This window comes from Rhincodon typus, unplaced genomic scaffold, assembly GCF_021869965.1.
Source record: "Rhincodon typus isolate 14 unplaced genomic scaffold, sRhiTyp1.1 hic_rhity00002497, whole genome shotgun sequence".
NCBI lineage: Eukaryota > Metazoa > Chordata > Chondrichthyes > Orectolobiformes > Rhincodontidae > Rhincodon > Rhincodon typus.
Genome location: NW_025968135.1, coordinates 7,907 through 25,000, shown reverse-complemented (window position 1 = coordinate 25,000; position 17,094 = coordinate 7,907). Strand labels below are relative to the sequence as shown.

Below are 17,094 nucleotides of genomic sequence, written 5' to 3'. Positions count from 1 at the left end.
ATAATAACTTTTGTGTGGTACTGGACAACCAGGTAAGTACAATAAATTCTTGTTATCTGTTATAAACAAAGTTCATGTGGTGTTAGTAAATCAGGACTGTCCATTGCAATTCATGGTAATCCTAGGAATGGATTGAAAACCTGCCTTGACATGTATTTCAACTTGCACATACTTGCACGTATGTGGACTTAGTAAAACCTTTGGCAAAATAGGACACCGGAGAATACCAGAGAAGATAGAATTGGGAGACGATAGAAAACAGGATGCGGATAAACTTGATTCAGATGTACAAAATAAGATAGGAGTTGAGGGCTATTTTTATATTGTGTGTATGTGTGAGTGCATATCTCTACATTGGTTTAGTTCTGGTGTCACTTCTGTTTACTGTATTTATTTATTTATTAATTAATTAATTAATTAATTAATTGGATAGAGATCTAACAAAAGTACCTACGTGCCAATGCCCCAATCACAATTTTACCTGCAATAGGGGCTGTTAAACTGTCCAGTTGAAGCCTAGTTGACAGCCTACTCCCATCACAACTAGGATTTAACCAGTGGTGGGAGAGTCACAAACAAAGCATCAAGCCCATTATCTTTCATTGCATTAGCTGGGTGGTAAGATGGGGTGCCTCTTCATCGTCAGATCAACCGCAGGCCGCTGCAGGTCTACCCATCCCATTTCTGCTCCACATCCCCAGGAGCATTTAATCCCAGCACCCCATTCTAATTCAGTCATAGGCTACGTCAGCTTGCCCTGTCTAGATATCTCTAATTTACTCCTCACTTCAGTGCTAGCTCCTTACCTTTGGAAATTAGTTGCGATCTTAGAAGTGGCCACTGCTGTACTGGTGATAGTGCTGAGACAAGAAAGATGCCAACCATTTAATTGGTCAGCAGATCTCAGAAGCAGGTCTTTTGAGCACCTAAATAGATATTTCAGCTTTGCCTTTTATAGTTAGAAATTCGTGCTCCTGATCCTTGAAATATCCACAGAGTCTCTTTATATTTGATTGTTTCTTTGAACACGCCTTTCTTTCAATGCCATTACAAATCAATCTCAACTTTCAACTGTAGCAACTTCTTGATGCTTTGAACAGTTTCTCATGTATTCAGTATTTCCTTAAACACTCTCATTTGTGCTGTTCTGTGAGATTTCAGATACCATAATTCATCAAAACTAAATAGGAATTTCATAAAAGTTGCCACTAGGTCAAAACACATATTGTCATTAAAAGAATCCTTGGTTAAGGAAGATAGGGCTGAAAGTCTCACCAATAGACTATTAACACCCCTCTAAATGTTAAATACCTACAGGGTGAGCTGCCAGAGCAAAGTCACACTCACCCCCAACTCCTACACCAGGATAGCATAGAGATATCACTGCTTGTATTAAATGTCATCCTCTGTGGTAATGCCATGGCAGACTGTTTATAAGTTAGTTCAATTTCCTTGCATTTTGTGCAAATGTTCAATGTCGTAGCAACTACACCATGAAGAAAATATTTAAACTTAAGTTGAGGAATAATGTAACCAGTTTCACTGGAAGCAGTTACTTATTTTAGCTTGCAGGCTTTCCATTTTTGGAGGAATTTCTTTCAGTTTACCAACTTAAAAATCCTCCATGTAATAGTGTAGAATCAAATGCTATCACTAACATGGGCTATGGTTCACACTTCTCTATTGTACTGTTAATAACAAAGAAATCTGTGATTAGAAAGCACAGCTTCAGAATGCAGAAATTGCATTTTATTTGTCACAGGACCTTCCTCACAGAAAAGTGAGAGATTTAGAAAAATTGGAAAAAGTCGTAATTAAAAAGCAAAACGTTCAGCTTCACTTTCTAAAGGCTATATGTTCTGTGCTTCCTTTAAAAAAAAAGTGATCACTTTGAGCCAGTTTACACAGCACCACTTGAAGCACTTTGTTTTTATTTGTCATTGTATCTTTTGGTGTAGATTTCAAAGATTTTGTGGAGACTCCTTTACTGTTAAAGAAATGATATCACCTCTGGGACTACATAGACCTTAGAGGTAATGAGGGCACATAACATCTGTCTTCCTTAACCAAGGATTCTTTTAATGACAATATTTGTTTTGACCAAGTGGCAACTTTTATGAAATTCCTATTTAGTTTTGATGAATTATGATATCTGAAATCTCACAGAACAGCACAAATGAGAGTGTTTAAGGAAATACTGAATCCATGAGAAACTGTTCAAAGCCTCAAGAAGTTGCTACAGTTGAAAGTTGAGATTGATTTGTAATGGCATTGAAAGAAAGGAGTGTTCAAAGAAACAATCAAATATAAAGAGACTCGGTGGATATTTCAAGGATCAGGAGCACAAGAATTTCTAACTATAAAAGGCAAAGCTGAAATAGCTATTTAGGTGCTCAAGATCCAAATGTGATTAAAGCTTTTTAAAAATTTCCTGTTGTATGGTTAATATTTTGTTTGTTGATCCAAATCTGTGTAGGTGAATACATTTTTGTCCATTATCCTTTTAGGCTTTGTAGGCAAATTGTCTTTTGATCTGTGCCCCATAAATGACCAGAAAATCAGTGTATCACATGAAGTTCTGATTATATACCAAACATAAATGTGCATTGCTATATTAACCTTTAATTTTTAAGTTTTATTATTGTTCTGTTGCACCTAATCAGTTACACTGCAGAGAAGTTCAGTTGGAATCTAAAGTGTGTTGATATATTGATTTCTAATTTGCATTTCTTTGTAGCTACAGCAGAGTAAGAAAAAAAGTTAAAATGTTCTTGTTGTTAAAGGTTTATAATCATGTTGGTCTTTTTTCTGTCTAGTCTAAACGGAGGTCCCAGGGTCTATCTCTGGATCCTATTTACCACTGTCTAAATCGAACAATACTCTACCAGTTATCGAGACCACATAAGACTGTTCCACAACAAGTTGCTCTTTTAGACTCTTTACGTGTCCTGACAGTCAACCGCACACTTATACTTGGACCTGGTAATCACGATCAAGAATTCATTGGCTGCCTAGCACATTGTTTAATTAGCCTCTATGTTGGAAGGTAAGTCTGATAGCTAAGTCAAAATAACCAACATAATATTCTCTTCATAACAGCATGAAAACTTAATTATAGCCACTAATAAAAATGATCTTCTTGATATCTATTTCATTGTCAAATTTACAGATTATCTTCTGTTAATAATGCATAAATGTCATCAAATTGCAACCAGTTTATTTGGATTTCTGATTTATGCAGTTATTTAAATGATTTCTCACATGTAAGGCAGTTGGTTCTGAAAAGTTTTACTGATGAATTAGCTACTCCCATTGGTGGAGAGCCTATTATCTTGCAGCCCATGGGATTAAAGTGGTAGTGCACTGATAGCATGGATATGAACTGGGAGAGAATAATGGTGAGTTGTTCATTATCAGACTGGATGAATGTGTATCATCATATCACCAAGAGATCAGTTTTAGTACCACTGCACTTTCTGATCTGGGCATTTGTAATATAAAATTTGGAAGAGTTGTAAAGTGTAAGGACAATACTAGCAGCCTTGCTGATTATGAAATGGAAGAGAAGCAATATAAGCTAAGTAGTAAAATTCTGAGCGGTGGGGGAGTCTAGCTGGATTAGAGAGACTTGGGATTCACGTCTTTGAAGGCAATTGGAAAGTTGATGAAAAACTGTTTACAAAGCATAAGTGACTTTTGGCTCTATATATAGAAGCTTACCATACAAAAGCCAGGAAGTTATGTTTGAGTAAATACTGGTTAGGCCTCAGCTTGATTGTGTCCAATTTTAGAAGGGATTTAAGGCATTGTGGATGGTATAAAGGAAATTTACTAAAACTATGCCATGGTGGAGAGACAATGAAGCTAGGGTTGTTCTCCTTACAGTAGAATAAGTAAGAGCAGGTTTCGTGAAGTTATGCTCCAGCTATACAAAAGCCTGGTTCGGCCACATCTGGAGTATTGTGTCCAGTTCTGGTCACCTCATTACAGGAAAGATGTGGAAGCGTTAGAAAAGGTGCAGAGGAGATTTACCAGGATGTTGCCTGGAATGGAGGGAAGGTCTTACGAGGAAAGGTTGAGAGAGCTAGGGCTTTTCTCTTTAGAACGACGAAGGATGAGAGGTGACTTGATAGAGGTGTACAAAATGATCAGAGGTATAGATAGAGTGGACAGCCAGAGACTTTTTCCTAGGGTGGAGGTAGCTTTTACGAGGGGACATAGTTTTAAAGTGAAAGGAGGTAGATATAGGGGAGACGTCAGGGGTAGATTCTTTACTCGGAGAGTGGTAGGGGCGTGGAATGCATTGCCAGAGAGGGTAGTGGAGTCGGCCTCATTAGGGGCATTTAAGCGGTTATTAGATAGGCATATGGATGATAGTATAAAGGTAGCGGTGGAGGTTAGATAGATCTTGGGTTTAGGGTAAAAGTTCGGCATAACATCATGGGCCGAAGGGCCTGTACTGTGCTGTACTGTTCTATGTTCTAATAGATTTAAAATGTACTGGGGGTAGAGTAAATAAGGAGAAACGGTTTGACTGGGCAGTAGATCGATAACCACAGAACACTGATTTAAGATAGACTGCACAAAAAACCAGACAACAATTTTTTTTCTCAGTAGTTATCTGAAATTTACTGGCTAAATGGAAGCAGATTCAACAGTAATTTTCAAATGGGAACTGGATATATGCTTGAAAAGAAAAATTTTCAGGACTATGGGGAAGAGTAAGACAGAGAGTGGGGCAAATTGGATGGATCTTTTAAAGAACCAGCACAGGCACAATGGATCAAATGTATAGTGCCATATTTTCAGAGCTGTAGCTGCCAATTCTGGTCCAAATTGGTATAAATAGCTTGCAAGGACACTTCTGGTACTTGTGACCCCAAGAGCTATCTTGTTCAGGGTATTAACACAAGGTGCATGTATCCACATATGTAGAATAAGCAGATTCTTGATGTCAGTCAACATGTAATGCTAATTTGGTATCAACAATATCATTTTTGATTTGAATGTATCAACTAATACTCTGTCCTAACCTTGAGTAACTGTACATGCATCCCCCAATGTGATTTAAGGTGATCATCAACTACTTTCTGGTTATTTGCTGATTTGATTTCTACTGCCTGTTGCTGATTCTGAGGTGTGCTTGGTAGTTTTGTACTGCTGTTTCAGATTGATGAAGTTGCATTGTGCGGTGTGGTACAGCTTGAAGACCTTGGTTCTGACTTTCAGGGATTTTGCACAGACCAGTTGTTTCCATGTATGTAGCTGGTAACTGCTTTTATCCAACAGCATAACAGGATAAGTGAACAGAAGTGATATAGAAAATGAAGAAGGGTCCCGACCCGAAACGTCAACTTTCCTGCTTCTCTGATGCTGCTTGGCCTCCACACTGTTATTTAGAAAATGATAAGCTCCTTAAAGATGGAGGAGGAGGGGGAATAGGGCTCTCAACAGAATGTTTAGGGACCATTTTCCTATCCAAATCACACCAAGGAACAAGTAGTCTGCTTTTTTTCAGCAGGAGGTGCTCGCTAAAATTTGGCACTTGCTGCAGCCATTGCCAGTTTATTTGAAGATGCTCATGGCTGTGAAATTCGCTACCTTCCAAGTTGGGTTGGGTGACATTTGTAACATTCCCCCAGCTGTCTGTGACACTGTTGCAAACACTGTTGCACGTACTCATTCATTAAAGGGAGCAGGAAATGTTTTATTTTTCTCCTGCAAGAGGAAAGCAGAGAGAATGAGAAAGAAGTATAACTAATATTGTGGATTCGCCATGATGCAGGTTTGATGTCACACACGTCACTTTGCAAGCATTGAATCTCCAGTTCTGAGATGCACTGTAAGCAGGGTTACACTTGCTCAACTATGTCCAACATTGATACATAGCCATACTCATGATACAGGACAATGATAAGTATTGTTACAGCTGTCATGATGTCATCGTTCTCTAGCAGTCCTTAAAATGCCTACGATTGAGTAAACATGACAAACTAGAGTGATTACTAGACAACAAAGGCTTACCACTAATCACTTGGCCCATATCTCCAGTACATACCTCTCACATGTAGGAAGCATGCATATAATGAAATTCATACTGCCATAAAAAATACAGTGAGACCATTGGGCTGTTGAAACAATGCTTTTGCTGGTTGGATTGTACTGGAGGAGCCTGACAGTCCCTGTCCTCCACCCCAACTCTGCCACAGTTTGGAATGGTTTGCTGCTTCCCACACAACTTTGCCATCACTTGCATAGCAGTTGACATTAAGTGTATTGCAAGCAGTGAGGAGGAGGGAAACATATCTTCATTCTAAAAGAAATGCAAAACATTCTGGAAACACTTAATGTATTGAGCAGCAGAAATGGAAAGTGAAACAGCATTTTGAGTTGATGACTTTCTTCACAGATGTCTCTGTTTTAACTAGAAAACAGAGGAAGTGACTGGAACAGGGTAATAGTGAGCATAAAGGAGGGTCTGTGATAGAGGGAAAGACAGGCAAAATTAAATGACACTTAATGATGCAAGACAAAAGGAAATTGTAATGAATATTTGCTTGGTAGTACAGAGCTTCAACATTGCTAAAAGATAACAAGAAGTTGAACTTTTTCATCTTGCATGCATCAGAACTAGGCCACAAGAAACAGGCTTGAACAAAGGAGGCACAATTTTATAGGGATAGTTTCTGAAGAAGGGTCTAGGCCCGAAACGTCAGCCTTCCTGCTCCTCTGATGCTGCTTGGCCTGCTGTATTCATCCAGCTCTACACCTTGTTATCTCACAATTTTATAGGGCATGAGAATAGGGTGCTGATTAGTTGTACCATTATCAGCGGGGAATGCAGGAAGAACAGTTATGTCAATCTTAATTTCCAGACCAAGCAGGAGGGGTACTTGCAGATCACGGCCTTCCCATTCATCTGTCCTTGTCATCCTAGCTGGTCGAGGTCACTAGTTTGGAAGCTGGGGTCAAATTAGCCTTCGTGAGTTGATGCAGTGCAAATGTACACTATGTTACCACTATGTATTGGCAGTGGGCAAGGGGATTAAATATTAAAGGTGATAGGGTGGCAATCAAGCAGGCAGCTTTGTCCTGGATGGTGTTGAGTTTCTTGAGTGTTGTTGGAGCTGCCTCTATTCCATCACGCTCCTGGTGGCTTGTAAATGCTGAACAAGCTTTGGAAAGTCAGGTGGTGAGTTATTCACTACAGAATCACTCGCCTCTGACCTGATATTGTAGCCCCAGTATTTATGTGGCTGATCTAGTTCCAATTCTGCCATTCGTAACACTCAAGATGTGATATTGAGGATTTTGCGTTAGTAATGCTATTGAATAAACACAGTGTGATCGTTAGATCAGGGCTTCCTGACTTTATCTTTGTGACCCCATCTTGATGGTTGATAATTGTTCTCACCCCAAATGTCTGAGATCTCGGGGCTGGGGGTGGTGGTGGTAAGTGATTGGAGATGCAGTGGGAGATCTGTGACAGTGGTGAGTAGGATAAACCAGGGATGAGAGGCTCAGGAGTTTGGGCTAACTGTTCAATCTATAGAGTTTTTAAGTAAAAAGCACCAACTTTTCCAAGATTCTTCAGGGCAACAATTGAGGCTCAAGGGTCAGGAAAGTGGGTTGCACCTACTGTTTAAAACTAACTGAGGCCACATGACTGCTAGCATTCAGTCAGAGCTCCATGGCTGTCATTAGTGCTTCATTCGTGGGCAGCTGTCAGTGTTCTAGCTGTACTGGGACACCTTGTCCTCGGCTTGTCAGGGCCGTAACCTTCGCAGAATGCAGTGTCTTCAGTTGTTTGTTGATATCATGTGGAGTGAATCACATTGGATGAAAACTGGCTTCTGCAATATTTGGGACTTTGGGAGGATATGAGCAGCATACAAAAACTGAACAAGAGTAGACCACTCAGCCCTTCAAGCCTGTGGCACCATGCAGTAAGAGATAGTTGATCGAATTTTTAACCTCAACTCTTAATTCCTGCATATCCCTAATAATGTTTTATCCCCATGGTAATCAAGAATCTACCTGTTTCTTCCTTTAAAGGTTGCACTCAGCATTTCTGGTTGAAGATCGTTGCAAATGCGTGAGTTTTGTCTCTTGATCTGATGTGCTGGTCTTCTCCATCTTGAAGGATGAGCATTTTAATTGTCTGCCGCTGTTCACGGCTGGAAATGACAATTCTATGGACGTTAGATCTGAGCCATTGATTGTGAGATTGAATAGTCTGTCTATAAAATGCTGCTTCTGTTTGTAATACAAGCAATCTTGTATTGTAGCTTCACCAGGTTGCCACCTTATTTTTAGGTATGTCTGGTACTGTTTTTGGTATGCCCTTATGGATTTAAATTTAAACAGCATTAATCCTCAGATAGAAACACTAAAGTTGAGGATATACCAGCCATGCATTTACAGATTGTTGAATACAGTTCTTGTCCCATAGAGCCGCACAAATGCCTAGTTTTGGTTTGCTACATCTATTGAAATCCATCCCATTTAGCGCAGCGATAGTGCCATACAATATCTTGGGGAGGTATCCTCCATGTGGAGAGGGAAATTTCTTTCCAGAAGGACTGTTTAGTGCTCATTGCTATCAAAACTGTCATGGACAGAAGAACCCACAGCAGTTAGGTTTTGGGGATGAGGTCTAGTAGGTTTTTCTGTCTTGTTGGTTCCCTCACCCGTGTGCTGCAGAACAAATCTAGTAAGTATGTCTTTAAGAAGCCCAGTCAGTAACGATGCTACTGAGCCGCTCTGGGTGATGGACATTGAAGACATTCACTCATGCTCAAGCTTCATCTGAGTGGTTTTCATTATGGAGGAGTACAGATTCATCAGTTGCAGAGGAGCCTTGGAAGTAGTTAGCAGATGGATAGCAATTAGGAGTCTTTGCCCATGTTTGACATGACATTAACCTTCATGGGTCCAGAATCAGTTTTGAAGACTGAGGGCAGTTCTCCCCAGCTGATACTAATATGCTGCCACTTTGGTGGATCTGTTATATCTGTGGGACAGCAAATAGCTAAGGGTGAATGTTAGTGTCCGTGACATTGTTTGCTAGGAATGATTCTGAGTATCAATATGGACTACTGGTGCAAGTAACCCCAGTTCCTTATTTGTAAACAGTTGCACATCTTGCCTTTGCTTCCTTACTGAGCAGCATATTGTTGTCTTGGCAACAATGCTGAAATATAACTCGGCACAAAAGTAACATTCCAAATTTACTATTTAATCTGAGAATCCAATATTCCATACAAAAGTTAACCAGTCACCCTTGTGCATATTCATAGTTCCTGTCTTATGTATGGTTTAGTTTTGCCGAGTGCTTCCCATGTTGTGCAACATGACTAATGAAGGATAAATGCTGCTTTATGTTGCCATGAAGTTTATGGCTCAGGGATCCATTCTGTAGGTTGGAGAGATGGTTTTTCTTGTCTTTTGTATTTTGTGGCTTGTAATGGTTTCCCCTTATCCATGAGTGACTACCATCTGATTGTAGTAGGTTTTTGCAAATTCTCTTGTTTATACTGTTTGTATATAATACTGTCTCTAAAAGTTCATTTTATTAGTAAAGACTAGTCTATCCTTTCTTCAGTTTCTTGAACATGTTTGCTGATGTCTGTCGCGTCATGATGGACAATGCAATCTTCCGTACAGTACAGACACCTTTTGGGTTAATCCAGCTTCCAGCACATTTTTTTCAAATTAGCATACAAGATCACAGAAATGCTATTTATTGGATATAATTTGCACATGAAATTCCTTCATGTTTTGCATTGTTTGGCCAAATTATGCTGGCAAAACTCAGCACACGTAGCAGAAATGCCAAGTCATAGATGCATACAGCATGGAAAATCTCTCTCACCTTAAAAATGTACCCCCTGTTCTTGAAATTCCCCATCCTAGGGAAAAGGCAACTGCCACTATCTCTATCTATACCACATTATTTTATAAACTTCTTTCAGGTCGCCCCTGAACCTCCTATGCTCCAGTGAAAAAAGCCCTAGTCTATCCAGCCTTTTCTTTTTATAACTCGAGCCTTCCATACCCGGCAACATCCTGGTAGATCTCTACTGAACCCTTTCCAGCTTGATAATATCATTCCTATAACTTGGTGACCAGAACTGGACATAGTATTCCGAAAGAGACTTCACCAAAGTCCTGTATAACCTCAACATGACTTCCTAACTCCAAAACTCAAAGGACCAAGCAATCAAGGCAAGTGTCTCAAACACCTTTTTAACCATCCTGTCATTTGAAAAATGCAAGTGCAATATTTAGTTGTGTGTTTGCATTTGTTTTTACGATAGGAAATCTATTCTGCAAAGTAATTATTTTCAATTACTTTGTCGCAGAAAGCTATTTTTTATTTTTATCATGTGAGCCTTAGCAGCATGTAATTGTGATGCTATGCAGCTATTGACATCAATGGTGGAAAATGATAACTGATTTAGAACATGTGAAGTAGTCTAGGAAAGTGGTTGTGAGCTAAAACGCGATGAACTGTTTTTGATTAAATGTTTTTGGTTAATAATGCTTCCCAAATTGTACATAGAAAGCAAACCTTGCAGTTTTATGATGCTTTTTCAAGTATCTCATACATGTAAAAATTATGTTTAGTGCCTTAAATTTTTATGTAGGCAGTTGAATTCAAGAAGCTAATTCAGACTTCTTACTACCAGAACACATTTAAAAGTATTTGAGTCATTAAGTCTAACCAAGTCTGATTTTAGTCATTATGTAAAGATGTGGCCACAACAATGGAGAATGCATGAACTAAGGAAAAAATACTGCAAACACAAGTCTAATGCACTAACATTCTGCCCAAATAAGCATTTTTTTATTTGTAGTTTTATGTATAGGTATATGATGAATTGTTCAAAGCCAGTCTAGAAATATGTACCTATCCAAGAAATAAATGGTTGTATTGTGCAGTTTTTGTTAGTAATCCATTCAGCTACTTGACCATTGCTTGGGGCTGAGCTAGCTCATTTGCAATCATGCCGCTTTTCTTGACTGTACTGACTCCCTATCACAACACCAGGTTGCCAACTTCTAACTCTTACCAATACTCGTCTATGCTGTTGCCTCCACTTGTTTGATTTTTGAAAATTTTATCCATGCCTCTGTTACCTTTGGACCTTGATCTTCCATAAACCAAAAACTGCTACCAAGTCCTACTGAACCATTATGCCTGTGTTCACTGAACTACATTGATTTCTGGTACAGCATTGTTTCAATTTTAAAATATTCATGCATGCTTTCAGATTCTTCCGTGAACTTGCCCATTTTATCTAGGTAACTTCCTTCAGCACTGCAAGCATCCAAATTATCTGTTCTCCTTCAATTCTGGTTTATTACACATACCCAGATTTTTTAATTCAACATTGATGGCTGTGCCTTCAGCTACCAATGCCCTATGCTGTGAAATTCCATCTCTAATTCTCTTCACCTCTTTACTTCTCTTTCTTCCTATATGTCATTGCTTCAAACCTACCTCTTTTGTCAAGCTTTGTCCTAAAAGCACTTTACATGGCCCAAAATAAAGTACTGTTTCATATTGCTCTTGCAATGTGTTTTGGGATGTTTTACTATGTTAAAAGTATAATTTAAATGCAAATTGCTGTTTTTGGTATTCATACATGTTTATAAGTAACTCGTCTGGCAGTATTTTGATGAAAATTATGACTAGAGTTTAGTGATAGCAGCAGGAATCCCATCAATGGGTCTAAGTTTGGGGGATGAGAAGGTGACCCAGTTTCAATAGTCATCATGGCGTGGCTGCATCTTAATTGGCTACTACCAAGATAACTGTTCCTATTAAGAACAACTGCCCAGCCTCAAGAGACATGGACTTTTGATGTGTACCCTCACAACAAGGTAAATAAGGTGGGGAGAGAGGACATAGTGTAGGATTGATGAGGGAAGGTGAAGCCATTACCATGGAACAAAAACAAAGTTGCTGGAAAAGCTCAGCAGGTCTGGCAGCATCTGTGAAGGGAAAAACAGTTAATGTTTCGGGTCCGGTGAGCATCCGCAGTTCTTTCGGTTTCCATTACCACGGAAGGTAGGCATTGCTTTGATGCCAGTCCACTCCACCCCTTGTCTCACCCCAGAGATTCCCAGGATTTACCTAGCAGTAATGTTCAGATAGCAGAGCCTGTCCCATCTCCCAGCTCTAGCTAAATGCTGATGGAAGTGGGTGGAAAGCCGTCAATTACTATTTAAGTGGCTCAGTTGGCCTGTAGGTGAGAGAGACGCCTGCTGCTGACAAGATGCAATTGTGATGAGATGATGACAGGAACATCATTATTTTGCACATTCCCTGAATTCCAAAATATCAAAGAGACAAGATAAATTCCAGCAGTTTGAGAGAGTCATGAGTCATTTAGTGATCCAGGCAAAAGACAGAATTGTAAAAGGCGAAGTCATATCTATCTTCTGACCATATCAACCATATCAGCTGAAATTATAGATACATTTTCAGCATATTGTTACATGTAAGACTTTGCCATCTTGGCAGCCCCAAAAAAATTGCATCATATATTTTTTCATCATAGCATATTGTATTCTCATCAGTAGTTGGCTTCCATTTTACTCCCCACAAATGGATATTTTATAACTGGGTATAAAATATCCAAGAAGTGCTGCAGACTTTTTGTGAAGTGTTCAAAGGTTAAGACACATTCACATTTCTGTCAGAAGAAGGTGACATTTCAAAACGTTGACCACCCAGACTGAGTTTTACTTTTAGACACTTTCTAATTAACCTGTTCAGGGAAGTTAGTATATACCTCTGAAACAGGTGGAACTTGAACCTGGAACTTCTGCTGCAAAGGAGGGACACTATCAGTGTGCCACACGAGCCTGAGTTTTGCTTTTATACTTGGCAAATATGTCCATCCCTATCTTGAAGGGATTTTTCAAAGATTAATCCTATATGTCAATCTTGTAACATTAATAGTAGATGTTACCTAATCATCCACAAGATCAATAAAAACCATAAAAGTCGTCTTTTTTCCATATGTTGCATGGCAACATTTGTGATTTATTTTTTAAACCTTTGCAGTAATCTTGAGGGGTTTGGCCTGGAAGCAGAAGCAAGAATGACAACATGGCACATCATGATACCTTCTGATCTTGAACCAGATGGAAACCATAGCCAAGATATCAGTGAAGGTAAAATGTCACTCTATTATTCAATTACCTCTCCACAATCAGTAATTTTTGCAAGTTATCTTTTAATGAAATTATGTATTTTTTTGAAGGCCTAGCTCTCTGTAATTGAGAGATTGAGACCCACACTCAGCCAGGTAAATCTTAAATATTTGACATCATGGAACAAAAAGGGATTCTTGAATTCAAGTATATCGTCAAGAGACAGAATTGTTTGCAAAGAATAATTAATACCAATACATAGGTAGTGGAACCATTGCTGATCCTGATATGATCTTTGTTGCATTAAATTCAACTTTTGCTGTATTTATGGAAGATTACCTTTTCTTTGAATTATACAAATTTCTAAGCAGACAAGAGCCATGTAATCTCTTAGCTTTCCCAACCCTCCTGGAGATGTCAGGAATTTTTCGGGATCAGGGTTACCTCCTGTGTTGCGCCTTAAACAGTCACTTTCCTCTGCAGTGCACACACACTCTAATATCATTGCCTGCTGTTAAAGTCTCAGACTTGGTGACATGACCTGACCATCCAACACACAAGCCCGTGGCAGGAAGTCGGGAGGATGGAGAATCCAGAATCTGCATTGGTAGAGTCTCTGAGCTTGCAAGCGTTCTGGAAGAGGGGATGGAAGTAATGCTCAGAAGTTAGAGGGAGTTTTCAATACTGGAGCAACTCCAAAGGCTCCAGTTGGCATGGGGAAGAAAGAGGCTGGAAGATCAAGCAAACCCTGAAGAATGATGAGAAGTGGAAGATATAGATTCCCCAGTGAACGTCTAGGAGGGAGATGGAGAATGCTGAATCAGTGGGAACAAAAGAGAACAGGGTATTCAGGGCATGTATAACTTAGAAATTCAGGCCAACTTTGAGATTTTCGCATTGGATTTGTCATCTTCACACAGAACCAAAATTCAAAACAGAGGCCTGGAGAGAAACCGAAATCAGTCCTGTAAGTGATATCGACAGGAGAGACTGACTATGTTGTTTAGCATGATTCGAGCTGCAGCTTCATTGTGAATATTAATTATACTTGCGTAAAACTAGGTTTTATTGTCATACATGCTCAAGTACAGTGATAAAGGAGTACAATGAAAAGTTTACAATGTCAGTATTCATAGCACCATCTTAGGTACAAGATACCTAGGTATAAAATCTGAGGTAAATAGTAGAAAAATAAAGAAATAAGTTAAAAGTTCAACATTATAGTTCGTGTCAGTGTAAAGTATTAAATAAGAAAGTTCAAAGCTCCAAATTACTATCTTTCTGTAGCCATGGGCCTGCAGTTGCTCCACACTGGGCTTTACCCACAAGGGTTCGATCCCTGCCCCATGCTGGGCTTGATCACTTGATCCCTATGCCTCAGCGCTGCTGTCTCACCACCCGCTGCCATTCGGATTCAACAGTCACCTCGCCACAGGCTGCCAGCACTCTGGTGCTGCTCCAGGCCCCCGACTGCTGCCTGCTGCAAGAGTTCTCTCCGGCCACACCAACTGCCTCATGGCTGACTACCAAAGACCCTGCCCTGGACCGTTAGCTGCTGCTATCACCACTGCTGCCTCCATGACCAAGCTCCCTCCAGAACGTAAGTAGAGAAAAAAATACTAAAAAATGAAAGAAAGAAGTGATAAAAGAAGAAAGAAAAAGTGGTCCGAGCAGATGAGGTCCACCTCAGGAGCTCTACTCCACTGTCATTTTGGATCTGTTCACTGTATTAGTGTTGGTCATGAAATGAGTGTTGTTATTAACATTTCACTGAGTTGTGAGTGCAACTTAAGTGAATTGCCATTAATTACTAGGGGAATCAGGTTTTTTTTGCCTCTGATTCCTTTCAGTGAATCACTCCACCCCTGCTTCTGCTCCCCTCACCCCCCCAAAAAAAAGTGCATTCCTTAGTTTCTCCTCTTGTGCTGCCCTTTTACCCTGCCCATATTTCTTTTCCCTGACCCAACTATCGTCCCAGCAGATAGTCTCTAATAGTTCCTGCTTTCTCGTAATTTACTAAACTTAAAGCTGGGGTATAAAGTAGACAGTTATCCCTTCATGGTAAATACAAGATGGAATCCTCTTGTTGCTATTGATTGTTACCCTTTGGGCAAAAAAAGGGTGAAGTGGGAAATCTCTGGATTAGATATGGAATTTAGTACTCCTCCACTTCCAAATCAGGAACCATTCACATTTCTGAATTTCTCTCCTGTTTTTGCCTCCTCCACTTGTATTATTGGAATGTTTATTAAGTATCATCATTTGAGTAAAACAAATTCTATTATACCTGTTTTAAGTCAAGTCTTCACTCATTGAAGTCGATGTCTTCTTCAACTTTGTTGCAATCCACGTGAGGGGAATGAATAGGCACAGGGACAGGCAATCTCAAGAAAATTAATGAATTGCTTTTTTATTTTCAGCAGGCAAATTTGTACCTCGGCCAATCTTGTTTTATGTATGTCAGAGAATCTTATAAAATGTAATTGTTTAACTTCTTCTTTAAACGTGAAATTTCACTCTTAGGTCGACAACTTCTTCTCAAAGCTGTAAATCGGGTTTGGACTGAACTAATTGTCAACAAGAAACCAACTTTGGAGGAGATTTTTAAAGTAACACTACCTATAAACGAGCGTGGACTAGTGGATTTGTCAACTGCAAGGCCACTCATTGAGGATGCTGCTTCAAAATGCTGGCAGAATCATATAGGTAGGAACTACTGTACAGTTTTAATTATAACTTATTACAGGAAGTCTGTGAACTGTCAGAATATTTAAAAATGTTATTAAAGTTAGAGGGAGAACTATTCAAAATGGTGAGAACAAATGACATTGCTATCAATATATCATGACTAAACTGTTCCTGTTGTCTGAATTATATCGTAGCTGGGTGAAGGGATTAAAAAGTGGGCTACTATATTGGGGATAGTGACCACAACTTGGTTAGATTATTTATTGTAATGGAAAAGAACAGAGATAATTCGGAAATAAAAGTTTTTAACTGGAGGAAGGCAAATTTTACAAAACTGAAGTGATTTGGCTGAGGTACAATGGAAAAGACTGCAGAAGGACAAATCAGTAGTCAACCAATGGGAGGCACTAATAAACGAGATCCTTAGGGCACAAAGCAGGCATTTCCAAAAATAAGAATCGTACTACCAAATCTAAACCTCCGTGGTTGTCTAGAAAAATACAGACGAAAATTAAACAGAAAGCTTATGATAGTCACAAAAATCTCAACACTGCAGATAGCCTAGAGGAGTGTAGAAAGTACAGGGATCAAGTGCAAAAAAAAATCAAAAAGGGCAGGCAAAAAGATTAACAAACAAGATAAAGGAAAACCCAAAGATAATTTGCCAGTATGTAAAGAGCAAAGGATAGTTAAGAAAAAAGTGAGACCTATCGGAAATGATGAAGGGAACTTTTGTGAAGATGCAGAGATATGGGAAGAATTTTAAATAAGTTTTTTGTCTCTGTATTCAGAATTGAAAGGGATGATGTGGAAATGGTAATCCAAGAGGAGCAGTGTGAAATATTGAACAAAATAAACAATTAAACAATATTAAACAAAAGGCGGCCTCTGGAATGCTGTCCTTCTTTGGCAGAGGAACAGAGTACGAAAGCAGGGATATAATGATGAAACTGTATAAGACACTGATGAAGCCACAACTGGAGTATTGTGTACAGTTATGATTACCATTGTCACAGGAAGGATGTAATTGCTCTGGTCAGAGTGCAGAGAAGATTCACTAGAATGTTGCCAGGGGTGGAGAATTGTAGTTCTGAGGAGAGATTGGAGAGGTTGGCGTTGGTTTCCCTGGAACAAAAAAGGCCAAGGGATTACAAAGCTGAGGTATATAGAATTGTGAGGGATAGAGGTAGTTTAACAGGAGGAACCTGATTCCCTTGGCAGAGAGTTCAAAAATCATGG

General features: G+C 39.3%; 1 protein-coding gene across 1 annotated transcript; it reads left to right on the top strand.

The window, feature by feature from the left end:
* Positions 1–2,816: 2,816 nt before the first annotated feature.
* Positions 2,817–15,873, top strand: LOC125481527 (WD repeat and FYVE domain-containing protein 3-like; the record flags this gene model as incomplete). Its single annotated transcript, XM_048593211.1, has 3 exons — positions 2,817–3,046; positions 13,079–13,188; positions 15,691–15,873. Coding segments are annotated over 3 exons (523 nt in total), but the record flags the coding sequence as incomplete, so codon positions are not given.
* Between the last annotated feature and the right edge of the window lie 1,221 nt (positions 15,874–17,094).